We start from the raw sequence: 16,278 nt of genomic DNA, 5'->3' as shown, positions 1-16,278 counted from the left end.
CAAATGGACACACACACACACACACACACACACAAATGGACACACACACACACACACACACACACAAATGGACACACACACAAATGGACACACACAAACACACACACACAAACGGGCACAAACACACAAACGGACACACACACAAACGGACACACACAAACAGACACAAACACACAAACGGACACTCACACACACAAACGGACACACACACACACACACACACACACACACAAACGGACACACACACACACAAACGGACACACGCACACAAAAACGGAAACACACAAACGGACACACACACACACACACACACAAACGGACACACACACACAAAAACGGAAACACACAAACGGACACACATCGACCTATCCGCAGAACAAGGTTATATTTGCAAAATCCCTACTTTACAGGAGAGCGATTTAAAGTTTGACTTGCACAAATTTTGCCCTAATATTTTTCCTAATTGATTTAGACAATTAATACTTTTACCAACGAATAAAAACATTATTATGCGTTTATTGATACCATAGTTACATAAATAAACCCCTTATTTCGAAATTTAGGGGGTTGCATGTGCACATGTGTCGTTATTTTGCAGATCTCTCCGTAGCAAGCTGGGTCATATATACACATATATCATAATAATAATCAGTCATCATCACTATCGCTATTATTATGAATATTTCCATTTTTGTTATAAGGGAGAGATCTGAAAAAGTCAGCATATTGGGAAGGTATAATTCCCACATCCACTAAACTTAGAAGATCTTTATGTTTGTCTTTCGACAAACAAATTGGCTGTTTATATGCCAACTCTAAATTAGGCAAAGTTGTCACAGTACTGCGGCGGGTATTTGAACATAATGACACAGTTTTGTACTCAATATCATCATGATCACATTTATATAATAACTTATTCGGCTCTGAATCACTCACAAAGACCTCTTTCACGTTGTTCCATGTTACCTTATCCCCTTTTGTGTTTTTGCACCAAATTTTATTGTTAACGTGCATTTTAAAGTCATAAAAATTGTTTTGTGTCATTTTTCGAACTTCGTAAGGATCTCCTGTGCATTTAGCCCATCTAACAAGCAGGTGCCATTCTTCTGGAGTGTAAATGATTTTTCTTTCAGCCCCCCGTTCGATCAAAGCATGCACGCTGTCTCCCTCGTTTTGTGTGTGACCCTTCTCCAGGAATCTGTGTCTTATAGACACGTTAATTTTTTTGGCACAGTAGGTGTAAAGAAAGAATACAAAACGATTTCTGTTTTGGCCAGCGCAGTTATCTGAATAAAATCTGAACTCCTCTACGCCTTTCCTAAAATTTTGTTCAATAAAATTTAGCAAGCAGCTACCTACCTCATTAGCACCTCTTTTGGCCACCGTTTCGTCCCACATATAACAAACAGCACGTTTAGACCCCATATCAAAAATAGTGAAGTTAAAGCAGGACAATTTTCGCTTATAATAAAAAACACTGACCTGTCCATGCGGGCATGATAAGACTTTTTGAAAGTCGAAAACGGCCGTCAAGATCACACCGTTCAAGCTAATAGCTTCACGTTTGTCAACATCTTTTAACTTCCGAGCTGCATTTTTATTGGCCAAGTGTTTCCTATAATCTTCTTTCTCTTGATCGGTGGCATCAGTTTTTTGGCGAAAAACATGACAAAAGTCGCATTGATCTTTTTTAGGAATGAAGAATCCTAAGTTGAAATTTTTATTAACAATGTCCCTATACTGGCGCTCAGTGACTGCCTTGCTGGAATAAAGAGAATCATCAAACCATTCTTTGTATAGCTGGAACATTTTTGAAATGCTAAGACTGCCGTCTAGGTAAAGTTTCGTTGAAGATTTGCGAACATAGTGAGATTCAATGGGAGCAAAGGATGGAACATTGTCACACACACTTTTAACAGTGTCTGGTAAGATTACCTTATTGTGATTAGCATGGCGTCCTCTCTTATCTTCTTCGATAATGCAACTGCCATCATATTTTTCCCAAGCTGTTTTAATAATCTTCCCACTAACAGATAAGGTATTTAAGAACATTGTCTTGCAGACGCTAGCCGTATCAGTCTGGAACTCCTCTGAATTGGCATTCTTTAAGGGCAAGAGGTATTTGTATGTAAATCTTCGATTGTTAGGTATATCGCTATTTAAACATCTACGCTTAGGCTCCTTTTTCGTGTAATTAACTACAAATGCCCATTGTTTCTCTCGGCTTCCCAAACACCAGAACTTTTGAAAACAATCGTTTACCTTTGGTCGTGAGATATTTTTTTATGGCATCGATTTCTGCAGGCACACGGCTTACCCAAAATCTTGTCGTCTACTACTTTACCTCTTTTGGTGACATAGCCTTTTCCAATATTGCTTAGGCATTTTCTTTTCACGTCAGCCCATTCAGATGTGCGACGGATACGTTTTTTTGACTTTTTTTTGGGAGGAGTAGAGCGTTCATCATTGCTTGAATCGTAAGGTGCACTAGAAGTGGTAGCAATTGATGGTGATTGAGTCCAGTGTTCATTATCATGGATAGAACAGAAAGAGTCAAGACAATCCTTATGTGAATTCAACGGAGAAGGTATGGGCGTTAGAATATTCCTTGATGAAACGGAAGGCAAATCACCAAAGCTTATAGCAGGGGAATTTTCAAAGCTGGATGGCACTTCGAGTGCAAAAGGTGTTAGTTCATTACTATTTGCAGGCGTTAGTGAAGTTAATTCGCTGTCCTTTGAAGGAACCTCAGCATTATTGTAGTAACCGACAATGGGCTCAGCAATGGCGCTTGAAAGAATTGGTACTTCAACATCATTAACAGGTTTTGATGAGAAAATTTGATTAAGTTTTGGAGAGTTTTTAGGTGAATGGAGAAGGTTTGTTATACTTGCTTCATCGTCACTCGAAGTTATTATTGGGTACTAATTAAACAAGCTTCTTTTTAATAGCATTATTTGCCTCAGAAAAAATAAGTTACCTTCTAAATTACTAAGTCGGCGACAACCAACGCGCGTCTGAATAATGGTATCTCAGCCACTAATTATCTTCTATGTAAGCCACTGTAAATATAACTCAGCAAGATGGTTATTTTTTTGCATCTAAATTTGTGGCATGCATTCAAATAGCAAACTTCTAAAATAATAATATATGACACCAAAATAGTAATTCTATTAGCTTCTAATTGTATAATTTAGTATGTTTAAAATGTAAGTCATCCTACATTAATCGATCGTCAAATTTGCCTAAAATTGTCATTAAATAGTATATTAAAGCCACTATTATTACATATGAACTATTGAGGACAGACAGAATAAAACACTTTATTTATAAAAATCTATTTGTGTATTGAAATACAATCATTTATAATTATTAATTAAAAAAAGATATACTTAGCACGTATAATTACGTAATTAAAAGAAAAAAAACATTACTGGATTATTAATGCCGCTCGCGCTTTTGTTGGCCTTCCACGCTTTCTTTTCAGTCCAAGCGGCTGTGCTTTTGCCTCTAATGGTGGCATTACGAATTTCAGTCTTATTGCTAGACCTATCAGATGCTTGCAGACGTATTTGCGATAAAAGTCAGGACAATCACAACAACCAGTTATCCAGTCGGTCTGATTCTTTGGTAGTGTTACTTTCCAAAATGAAAAATACCCTTTTTTATATTCGTCAAAATGCTTGAATTTTTTCTCAGCTTGATTATTTTTGGGCGAGTCTTTGCCTGGAATTAAATATGTGTTGCTGTCTGGTGTTGATTGTACAACTCTAATTTTGGTATCAGTTTTAGCCCATTGATATCCGGTTGTCCAATCACATAGCTCCAATACAGGTTGTGTCGCGAAGGTTTCTTCTGTCGCTTGTTGTGACCAGCTAGTAACCATTTCCTCTGCCACCACTAAGAAACGGGCCAACGGTATACGCTCGCGGAGGGTGTTGTGGTCTTTTATAACTCTGTTAAAAGACTCGAGTGCGTTGTTGGTCGCTGGTGATACTGGTGCTGCACCCAAATACCAGTTTGGGTTTTTTATTAGCCATTCTTTTTTAAAATATGTGACGAATGCTTTTTCGTCTTTCCATTTCTTCAAAAACAACTCCGAAGCAGCAGAAAACACTTCAGGAGATGTAGCTGATTGCAGTGCATCAATATCTTCCAATATGTGTTTTCGAATATTCTTTTTTGTCGTTTGGTCCAATTTAGTGCAAATTTTCTTCTTAGCGTGAGCCCAGCACATTTTCACAATCGTCTCTTCTCCAAACACTTCACGAAATGCGTTTTGTATACTTTTCGCAGCGTCGCAAATTAGGATTTTCGGTTCAAATGTTTTAGAAAAAATGGACAGAAGATTGCTCTTTATACCTTGAAACATCGTTTTAAAATCAGCTTTGCGTTCGTTTGTAGATATTGTCAGGCAAATGGGGTGAAATTTTCTGTTTTTATCAGTAGTTCCCACTATCAATACCGGAAACCCCTGCCAAATTAACTTATATGTTGCATCTGCGTGCAAAATATCAGTGACAATACATTGTTTCAACAAGTTCTTTGTAGATAATACGATGCGAAAACTAGGCGGATCACTTTCCAAAATATAATAGGCTATTACAAAAACTTTGTTATCGTTATCTGGCACATTAGTGTGTTTAATTATCCATTTTTCCAATTCTCCTAAAGAAATAGTAGAGGGTCCATATTTGATACGCCGGCGATCTGCTAAATAGTTATAAAGCTGCCTTTTTGTAGGTATTCTAAGTTCAGAGTTTTTCTTTAAACACTCCAAGATTGATTTCGGCTTTAGGTGGAGGTCATACAGTTTGTTGATTTCAGATTTCGTTTCGTTGCTAATACCATAACCGTAGTTATTCTTAATAGAACCGTGATCATGTGCGCAATCTGTGCGATAAAGTAACACTGCTTCTGTATCCGCCTCAAATAGCAAATATATTTCTGCAGCACACTGTACTCCTTTACGTGGTACTTTGTTGCATCTATAAAATCGTTTTTTCCCGTCCATGGAGTCGTGTGTAGTGCGTACTGCCCACGTATTTTCTGCACGCACGGCTTCATTGGCGGAACTCACAGTCGAAAATTTACTTACGAATATCCAGTTCTTAGATTCACCTCGCTTTTTTTTCGACGGCTGACCTTCTTCTTCCGATTCCTCGTCAGAACAGTACAAAGGTACTTCGTTTTCACTTTTAGATGTCATAACTAATTAAAACTTTTCGAAAACTTTAATTAATTATAAATGAAACAATTGCAACACGAACGCACCAACGACAATAAACAAACACGGGCGGGTCGGTACATGAATCGAATGACACTCTCTGAACTCTGATTGGTGCAAATGGCCGGTTGCTGTCATGTCGCGCACTCGCGCCAAATCGTACAGTGTGGCTGTTTTCACGATAAAAGAATATGAAGTATAATTTTACATGTTAAGTTATAATATATGATGTTGTTTATTGAAGCTTGAATATATAATTTTTGAGAAGCTTGTATTGCAGCTGTAAAACGTAAAATGATGATGAGTTGCAAATACCGTGGCCGAGTCAGTAAATTAGTTGGCTATGTATAAATCAGAAGGACAAGTAAAAATAACTGTTGATCTTGACTTGACGCTTTCTTTAATATTTTTAGTTGGCGTTGTAAAGAAGATGAATTAGTTTATTAGAGGCTATCTCATTTTCCCGATGCTTAGTTATTAAATGAGAAGATTGACCACGTGGCCAAAAAAAAATTCTGTGGCCGAATTTATTATTTCTCGTTATTATTGGCGTAGATGACTCAACCTTATTAAGAGATTTTGGAACAGAAACTGAGACACCTGATGTACCAAAAACATGTTCCCATACCTCAGGCATATCTAGTTGAATGTTTTCAGCTCCATGGTGGCAATGGCGAAGAAACTTTACGATTTTCCTCGAGATTCTCTGCAGACAAAGAATAATATGCCTCGATATAAACCTCATACCCAAAACAAATATTAAACAAAACAATAAATAAATATGCAATACCCAACAAATTGTTCTATTTTAGTAGTAAATGCAAAAATAAGCTATTAATTTTTAGGCTTTCATGCTCATTCCCAGTTGGAAGAAAGGTATATCTCAGTTTATTCATTAGAACAAAGTCACATGTACACATAGACTACTCAATTTAAAAAAAAATCCCGAGAACAAAGTCATATGTGCACCTAGAACCACATATGTTAACATTATTTCCAAAGAACAAAGTAACTTGTTAACTTAGGTATCTGATATAACGGTCATTTGAATAATGAAAAAAAATAATCTGAAACGATTTTATATTAATATTTAAATGGTACACATATTTTTTAATTGTTTTATTTACAACATCCTTATTTTCTGTAGAACAAAGTTCAATGTGTACGTATGACCGCTTTTATTTACTTTTTTGTTTTAAAATAAAGTTAACGAATAAAATGCGCAAACTGTTGTATATAAGCTATGTTTATGCTATAATGAAACCAAATAATTAATCAAAGTTTCATTTACTTACCTGAAGTATGCAACATGTCTTGATTTTTATTTGGAGATTCCATCGTTATATTGTTTATTGAATCTCGTGGCTGAGATAAAAGACGTAACATTCGCCTAGAACGTGTGTTTTTCATTTTCTGTATAATTTCTTATTAATTGACACGTAAAATATGCGATAAACTGGGACCACAAACAAAGCGTGCGAACAACTGTCTCTCAGCTCGACAAAGGTATGACTGACGATGTAACCGTCGCGCGCGACGGTCCCGACAGAGTACAAAGCGTCTAGTGCTATTGTATTTTTGTTTATCGGAGAAATAAACAACATGTGACTTTGTTTGACCAGTATCTTCGAAAGTCAACGCCTTTTTTAAATTTTTTTTTACTAGTAAAAAATATGGGTAAATATAGACATAAAAATACAATAAAAGTGGTTTCAGTTCAAAGTCACACATAACTTTGTTCTGCGGATAGGTCGACATACACACACAAACGGATACACGCACTAAACGGATACACACACACAAACGAATACACACACAAACGTACACACACACAAACTTTTTTCAATTCGTTTTTTTTATTAGTTTTTTATTTGAATTAGTTTGCCAAAGAAGTTTCACTTCTGACATGTGTACTTTGTATGCACGCAATTTTTTTATTTTATTTTAGTGTGTTTACGTAATTACGTTTCTACACGATGGAGTATAATTATTACTAGTATTAAGATGAATGTAGGCTGAATGTGGTACGGTGACTGCGATATTACTAAATCTGTGTAATTATAAAATAATTAAGTTTGTATGAGATATGCACCTCAAAATGGTAATACAGATCCTCATTAGAAGAATGCTTTTTGAAGAGTATAACTAATACTGTCAGTTTTATTCGTAATCTTTATGTGGGATGCCGCATCACATTCCGTTTAGTGTCCGTATATTTTATGTACATTTGGTATTTTTAGTCGGTTATAATATATTTTGTTACATTTACTTTTTGCATGATTTTGTTTCGGTTGTGACTTTTTTAGGATTACGGTGTGGATGCCAATATTTTGGTTTTTAGAGTTGTGTTCGTTTTTTTTTTTTGTGTTGTGACAATTTATTTTTAAGCTTTGTGTAGTTAGTGCTAGAACATGATTGGGTTGTAGTGGAAACGTAAGTATGTTTTGAATTTTTTTTTTTTGTATGCTTGGCTAGTAAATTTTTTTTTTTGCTATATTTAAATGTTTACTCAGTTGATATATATATGTATTTTGCACACACAGGTACATAGAGGAAACCTCGAAGAATTGGTCAAAGCAATATTAGCAATGCCGGTGCCAAAGAAAAATGATCAAAAACCGATCGTAACCCAGAAAGTTGAGGAACCAGTGAAGCAAACCCAAAAACAAGTGCAGCAAGAACAAACAGACGAAGATAGACTAGACTTTGTGAATGTTAAAGATCTCATCAAGGGTATGGAGAAACAGAAACCAGAACCAAGAGAGTATTCAAAGGAAACAAACGGTTTCCAGAAGAAAATTACAGATAACGGTCACGATTATGAGAAAAAACTCGAAGATGAAGATTTACAAAAGCCTGAGGAAGATGAGAAGACAATCAGATCGGACAAATCCCTTGAAAAGACCGAAAGTTCAGATTCATCAGAGTCTCTATCGAGGAGCAATAGTTATGTTAATGGTGTTCCAGTTCAAGTGCCCAAACCTTTGCCTAGGTCATCTATATCTGAAGCGGGTTCGTCTGATGACCAGGTTTCCGAAGCTCCCAAACCTAAGCCTAGGACTACAGCGATTCCTGTTTCTGGTTATAAGGTATTTTTTTTAATGTAATGACAATGTCTGTGGTACTTGATAGAACGAAGAGGCGTTTAGGTTTAGTTGTAATCATATCCCTGAATGACTGGTTCTGTTTGATTGATATGTTATATGGAGCTCGGAAATGGTTAGTGAATGAGCTATTTAATAAATGAAGTAATGATAAGATCTTCGATATCTCCACCGTCTTTTCATTAAAGAATAATAGAAACAAAAATTATGTTCACGTAGCAAAATATATAGTATAAATAACTAATAATAAATAAATAATAATAAATAATATAAAAAAATATAAAAACATAAAATTAGGTTCGATTATTATTTCGATATAAAAAGTCTGTATATGTGTGGATACGCCATAATCGTATGTAGTATATGTTGTTAGTTTGCATCTATGTACATTGTTTTCTTATATTTTCGCAAAGAAGGTTATTGAACTTATCATATATCGTACCTTTAAATAGGTACATAAAACAGTCTTAAAGGTCCATATGGACGCTGTGTGAGCACTTTAACCATTTTTTTTTGTTAGGTTCACAAATTGAATGATATAATTATAAGAAAGTTTATGTGTGTAACAATTTGAAAGGCGTACAATGTTCATTCTTATTAAAGTGAACACAGCATGCAACCCTTACCCTATTTCACCAGTCGTGAATAACGCTATTTGACGGATTGTGATATCCAACAAAAAGTTTTGATGTATAATTCTTTTTCACCATCGAATTCTATATTTCTATATTCTATGTTTCAATTCGCAAAAGAATATTAAAGCTGTAGTTTAATAATAATTGAGTTGAAAAAGGTCCTAATGGCCTATTCTATCTCCTATTCTTAAAGTCTAATCATAACTTATTCGCAGGATAAACTTTATCCGCAATTGGTGACTTTATATTTTAATTACAATTTGAAATAAACAAAAATTATTCATAATTGTTGTAATAATTATAGTCAGTTCAGCCTATTTACAGTCCACTGCTGGACATAGGCCTCCCCAAGTTGGCGCCATATTTCTAATCCTTAGCAAATTTTTATTTAATGTTATTTTGTTATATTATTCAATTATTTTTATATATATATGTTTGTATTTTAATGTATTATACATACATTTTGAGTGTGTTTTCTTTCCCTGTCGCATTTAATTTAATTTCAATGCTTGTGTTGTTTATAGAAAGACCATATTAGAATGATTGATAGTATGTATTAGTGTAATTTTTATAATGTTTCAGCCTCGTTTAGGACCAAAGCCGTTCTCAGCGTCAGCGGGTAGTGAAGAGTTCTCATTTGACAAAGTGTTCTCCGTGCCAGTTGTGCCAGGACTTACTAAGTCTGACTCGGGTAAGATTTTATATGCACTTTATGAATGTATGTGTATGTACATTGATGGTCTTTTAATTTTTAGTCTTAATCATCATAAGGTATATTTGTAATTCTCTATATACATATACTCAAAGAAATTTACGTTGTTTGAAGATATTGTATTAATATTTTTTTGACGTAATTGTACCAATGTTGAGTTTTTTTTAATTATCTATACAAATAAATAAAATTGAAGTTTCTGTTTGTAATATTAAAATAACAGCTTTTTACTAAATACATATGGTTGTATACACTGTACATATACCAAAATAACTTTTTTTTAAATTTTTGTCTGTCTGTCTGTTTGTTTGTTTTTGCTAATCTCTGAAACAGCTGGACCAATGTTGACGGGAGTTTTACTGGCAGATAGCTGATGTAATAAGGAGTAACTCAGGCTACTTAAATTTTAGAATTTTATTTATTTTATAACTCAGCGAACTGAAAAATAACTTTTTGTTAATTTCCACGCGGACGAAGTCGCTGACACAGCTAGTATTATATAAATTTGTTTCTTTTCTTTTGATTAAGTAGGCTTTAAAATAATTTTTCTATTCTTCAACCGAGTTACTTTTTTCCTTTTTATTATATTAACAACATCCACGGGCTCTTTGTTGCTTATGCCATTTGTATAACATTAAATATTTGTTTTATTATCGGCGTGCGTTTTTTTTACAATAGTTTAACTTCAGACCAGCAGTTCTAAAACTGTCTACAATTGCTAGGATGGTCCGACACTAACAGCTTTTTGTTGTTATAAATATATTAAATATATAATCAATATTTAATAATACAACATGTATTAATATAATATATACTAGCTGACCCCGCAAACGTTGTTTTGTCATATATGTTATAAAGCCGCTTAATCCCCCCCCCCACCCCCTTATAACTTAGGGGTATGAAAAATAAATGTTGTTCGATTCTCAGATCTACCCAATATGCACCAAAAATTTCATGAGAATCGGTCAAGCCGTTACGGAGGAGTTTAACTACAAACACCTCGACACGAGAATTTTATATATTAGATATATCAATAATACATGTTTGTTTGTTTTTTTTTATTTTATTTTATTCTATTTTATTTTATTTTCATTTATCGACATGCACTACATTATTATCATATACACACATAAAATACCACACTAATATATACATATATTTCATTAGATCGTGGCTCTGCTTCTATAATTATTATTGTTTTTATTGTTTTTTATTATTATATATTTTTTTGTTTGTAGGATCATCCCCCGTCACATCTGAAGCTCGTCCCGTTAAAGATGAAGAGAAAGAGAAATCACTTTCGCCGACTAGCGATGTCGAAGTCGCTCCTAACAAAGGTAAAATTATAAGTTAATCTTGATTTTAAGTTAAGTTGACATAATAATAATATTAGTTGTAGCAGTAAGCAATCTTTCTAAACATTTTGTCTTTCTATGAAGAGCGTTTTTAAACATTTAAATTCTAAATTAATAGATTTTAATACACGTGTTTTTAGATGTTTTTAGATACAAAAATAATATAATAATTAAATTTATTTTGATTCTGCTGATAATCGACTTCATAGATAAATAATATTTCTTTTAAAGTTTATTAAAGTTACTTTAATACTTACACTTACTAACTTACCACGATATAATTTTTATTTCAATAGAAGAATATACAAATGGAAAGTCAGACACGAGCCTGGAGGAGGAAGTCAATTCTTCGGACTCGGGATACAGACCGAAGACACCGAGCACTGCTGACAGGAGAAAGATGTTTGAGGCCACTGAGTGAGTAAAAATGATTTAGAACATTTCTTTTTCTTTTTAGTGCCATCTTCTCACGAAGTTCATCAATTTTGGCGGATTTGGCTCTGAAAAAAGTTCTACATGGCTCCTTTATTGCTAACTATTACAAGAAAGAGGCCTATGCCCAGTCGTGGGATATTGCCGGCCGAAGCGTTGCTCGAGTATTTTTTTTTATGTCACTAGTTTGGCAAACAAGCGTACGGCTCACCTGATGGTAAGCGATTACCGTAGCTCATAGACGCCTGCAACACCAGAAGCATCGCAAGCGCGTTGCCGACTCAATCCGCAATCCCCCCAGGAGCTCTGGTCACCTTACTCACCAACAGGAACACAATACTGCTCGAAAGCAGTATTATTCAGCTGTGATCTTCTGTAAGGTCGAGGTACTACCCCAGTCGTGCTGCTCCATATTTTGAGCAACAAATTCCTGCTGTGCCCCAGCTCAGTTAGAGTTAGTTAAGCTCGAGTGTAGGCCGAAAACGGGCAGCAGCGTCTTCGGTGCGACAAAGCCAGTACTGCGGTCACCAACCCGCCTGCCCAGCGTGGTGACTATGGGCAAAACACATGAGTTCACGTTATTTTCGGCGTAAACTTGTGGAGGCCTATGCCCAGCGGTGGACTGTATGGGCTGTAATGATGAAGCTCGAGTGTAACCAATGTTACGGCAGCGGCGCCGGCCAGTCCATCGCGGCGCGGCGGCGCGCGTACGAGGCGCGCTCGGCCAGCGCGGCGCCCGAGCACGACGCGCCGCCCTCGCCCGCGCCGCTCAGGTACGACACTTAGCTGGGGAATGCGCCACGAGAGCGTTACGAAAAGTGTGATCGGGCGAAGCGAACGGGATAAGTTAGCGAAGGCAAAAAGAGGGAGGGTTGGGTTTCGGAAGTTTTACTCCAGTCGCGTGGTCTAAAGCGTGCGTTACGAAAAGTGTGATCGGGCGAGGCGAACGGGAGCCGAGAGGGAGATAGATATAAGTTAGCGAAGGCACAGAAAGAGGGAAAGTTTTGTTTCGGAAGTTTTACCACGAGAGCGTTACGGAAAGTGTGATCGGGCGAGGCGAACGGGAGCCAAGACGGAGATAGAAGTTAGCGAAGGCACAGAAAAAGGGAAAGTTGGGTTTCGGAAGTTTTACCACGAGAGCGTTACGGAAAGTGTGATCGGGCGAGGCGAACGGGAGCCGAGAGGGAGATAGAAGTTAGCGATGGCACAAAGAGAGGGAAAGTTGGGTTTCGGAAGTTTTACCACGCGAGCGTTACGGAAAGTGTGATCGGGCGAGGCGAACGGGAGCCGAGAGGGAGATATAAGTTAGCGAAGGCACAGAAAGAGGGAAAGTTGGGTTTCGGAAGTTTTACTCCAGTCGCGTGGTCTAAAGCGCACTCGTTGTTGTTATTTTTGCATACAACTAGGTCGGCAAACAAACGTACTGTTATAACCCTGATCAGTTACCCTTATTTCCTATTCAGCACTCCTTTTCTGCCTATTCAGTATTTCTATCCTTTAGCAGGTGTTATTACTTATCCGCCACAGTCAGTCTCATTCCCATCTTCCATCCGCGCTAGACGTGTGCTTTAAAAATAAATTTTGTTTCCTTTTTTAAAAAAGACTCGCCTTGAGGCTCCTAACAGTACGGCTCGCCTGATGGTAAGCGATTACCGTACCCTATAGAAGCCTGCAACACTACAAGTATTGTAAGCGCGTTACTCACCCTATCGCCAATACCCCACAGGACTTACTCACCACAGGAACACAAAATGGCTTGACAGTAATATTATTTAGCTAAAATCGCCGTCGTCAAACATAATAACACAATTTATATGATATTAAATCAACAAGAATCGACCTTCAAAAACTATGACATTTTTACAGGCGACGAGACTCTTTGAAATCTCGTAAAAGCCCCGATCGCGAAGAAAAACGATCATCTGTACCCAATGTTACGACAAAGAGAACATCTACAGTATTTGGTACGTCTTAAACGATTTCGATAAAATATTGGATTTTCTGAAATACCCAGTGTTTTACTGTTAATAAATAATTATTATTTTGTGTTTTAGGCAAAGTCTCCAAGTTCCGACACTTGAAGGGTACGCCAGGACACAAATCCACCCACGTTGAAAATATTAAGAACATTAGCAGGCAAATCTCTGGAGAGTGCAATGGCTTTTATGGTAAGCAATTTTACAGTTTATTATATAGTCTATTGTAGTCGTGGGTCGTAACGTCTTTTATGTGTAATCGGTTATACGTAGTTTCGTGGATACGCGTAACTAGTTTCGAAACTGCTTATTTCTCGTAACTAGTTATTTTTGTATACAGCATCAGTTACTACGTTAAATTACTTTTGTTTGTATTATGGTTATGAAGTAGTTATATGTTATAAATTGTAACACATACGAATGCCGTTACGTACGTTAATATTGATGGATAGTATAATCAAATTAACTTCCCTTCATACTTTATCCAGGCTTTACGACTGGCTACAAACGTGTTATTTAAATTAATTTTTTGATTTTTGTATAGACATAATAATTGATGCAGGCGTATTTAGAAGTTCATTTGATTTTATGTACAGCTTTTAATTATTTTTCGAGATACATACATTATAATTAAAAATACAACAAAGACCCACACTTTTTAGTATATACTTCAACGTGAGACAATAACATTAATCTTAATACTAAATAGTGAATTCGAAAATATTTAAAAAGAAACACGACCGAAATTAAAATTTCTTTAAAAAACTGTACATATTAAAATAAACTTAAGATCATAGTAATTGGGTACAAAATCGCATGAGCATATTCAAAAACAAAGATGCACCTATAGTACTTATAGCCATTTTTTTTTATCCTACGCGTAAGCGTATTCTGCGTATTGTGTTACGTTATTAGGCAAAACGCTTATGCGCCGGTCGTTGTGTCAAGTTTTTGATAAAACTGCGTACGTAAAATAATCGTTACATTCGTATCGGCGAAACTACGTACATGGTTATCAGCTTCGTAACTAGTTACTGAAACCGATTACGTTAAATAACGCCCAACGCTAGTCTATTGTATTTTAATTGAGGTAAGCCACAACATCTTGTTTGAAATTTGGAACAGCCTTTACTGGGAAACTATTTCGATGTATCTGACCTTCCTGTATTAAGTAAGGTCGCCAGAGCTCCTGGGGAGGGTCGGGGATAGTGTTGTCAATTCGATTCCGATGCTTCTGCTGTTGCAGGCGTCTATAAACTACGGTAATCGCTTACCATTAGATGAGCTGTATGCTTGTTTGCCAACTTATTTGTATAAAATAATACAATTCGAATTCCACCCGGGTCATGAGAGATGATTCAGGACCTTTTCTTTTTTTCTATGCCTCCGACACGAGTTCGGGAGTCGGATGAAGATGGATCGGTGTCTACTTTTTCTTCATACCAGTTCTTGCTATCAAGCCTTTCTTACTTTTTATTCCTCATACTTTATTTTTCTTTTATTCATCACCTTGTGTTGTATTTATGTGTGTATTCTGTATAAGTATTAGTGTGTATGTATTAGCATGTAAGTTTATCATATAACTGCACCACCTACCCTGTCTCGAGATTCTATTAAATTTATCCTTCCTTTAATTGAGTTGTCTGGAAGAAATGGCTAAAGTTTTTTTTAATGTGTTTATTGTTTAAAATGTAGTTGTGGTGTACAATGAAGTATAAATAAACAATATATATATATATATATATATATATATATATGTAAGATATAAGGTAGGAGGCCGACTCATGAAGTTGTGCTATAACTTCAGGCAACGGCGTGCGCTGCGCCGTGCCGGTGGGCGGCGGCGGCGGCGGCGGGCGGCTGGGCGTGGTGGAGCTGCCGCGCGGCAGCACGAGCGCGGCGCGCGCGCCGCCGCACCACCCCGCCGCGCTGCACCCGCCCGCGCTGCTGCACGCGCAGCCGCTGGCCGACTGGGCCTTCGACCCCTTCGCCGAGCGCCGCCTGCTCGTGGCCTGCGACGACGGCTGCGTGCGCGAGTGGCTGCTGCCCGACGACGGTGAGTGCCGCGCGTGACCCGCGCGTGACCCGTGCGTGACCCGCGCGTGACCCGTACGTGATCTGTGACTGACCCGTGCGTGACCCGTGCGTGACCCACTCGTGACCCGAGCATGACCCGCGCGTGACCCGCGAGTGACCCGTGCGTGCCAAAACGCGTACAGATATGAAAGTTGATTTTCACGTAGAAAAGTTAACTTCAAGTTTTGATGAACAATAAACCTACAAGCAGCAAATTAGATAAACGACTATGATACAGATATTCAGTTTAATTAAAGTTTTGATATGCATCCAATTTACTGAAATTTACCATATTCAGCATCCATTTTTAATTTGCATATACCTCTTGTTAGTACATCAGCTATCGTTTCATCTGTAACTGTGTATAATGGATGCAAGATCTCCGAAACATAAATATTATGTCCTGTGGAAACGTAATTTAAATTAGTTTCCCATTGTAAAGTGATAGTCAAAAATCGTGTGAGGTTCGCCAATAATTCCGTAGCTCATCAAATTATACAGTTTCTAATTTTATTTCTTGATTAACATCAAATTATCTAATTTCTGCTTTTTAACCGATTTTGATAATTCTTTTTTTGTTAGAAAGGACATATCCCTAATTTGGTACCATGATAAGGAAACCAGGATCTGATGAGGGATTCCAGAGAAATCGAGGGAAACTCTCGAAAATCCGCATAATTTTTTACTGGGTGTACCGATTTTGATGATTTTTAATTTAATCGAAAGCCGATGTTTATCACGTGGTCACATTTAAATTTCAT

General features: G+C 36.8%; 1 protein-coding gene across 1 annotated transcript in view; it reads left to right on the top strand.

Annotated features, from left to right (window-relative positions):
- The window catches only part of LOC123662655 (coronin-7), a 32,957-nt gene that overhangs the window by 11,240 nt on the left and 5,439 nt on the right, over positions 1 to 16,278 (top strand). The window contains exons 7-14 of the mRNA XM_045597462.1: positions 7,771 to 8,316; positions 9,549 to 9,657; positions 10,917 to 11,015; positions 11,330 to 11,452; positions 12,136 to 12,238; positions 13,332 to 13,429; positions 13,520 to 13,633; positions 15,249 to 15,497. Of these exons, the coding sequence (XP_045453418.1) occupies positions 7,771 to 8,316; positions 9,549 to 9,657; positions 10,917 to 11,015; positions 11,330 to 11,452; positions 12,136 to 12,238; positions 13,332 to 13,429; positions 13,520 to 13,633; positions 15,249 to 15,497 (1,441 nt within the window). The remainder of the gene's footprint in view (positions 1 to 7,770; positions 8,317 to 9,548; positions 9,658 to 10,916; positions 11,016 to 11,329; positions 11,453 to 12,135; positions 12,239 to 13,331; positions 13,430 to 13,519; positions 13,634 to 15,248; positions 15,498 to 16,278) is intronic.

Source organism: Melitaea cinxia, chromosome 19 (assembly GCF_905220565.1).
Source record: "Melitaea cinxia chromosome 19, ilMelCinx1.1, whole genome shotgun sequence".
Lineage (NCBI taxonomy): Eukaryota > Metazoa > Arthropoda > Insecta > Lepidoptera > Nymphalidae > Melitaea > Melitaea cinxia.
Note: the sequence above shows the minus strand (reverse complement) of the source record. Positions and strands in the feature narration are given on the sequence as shown.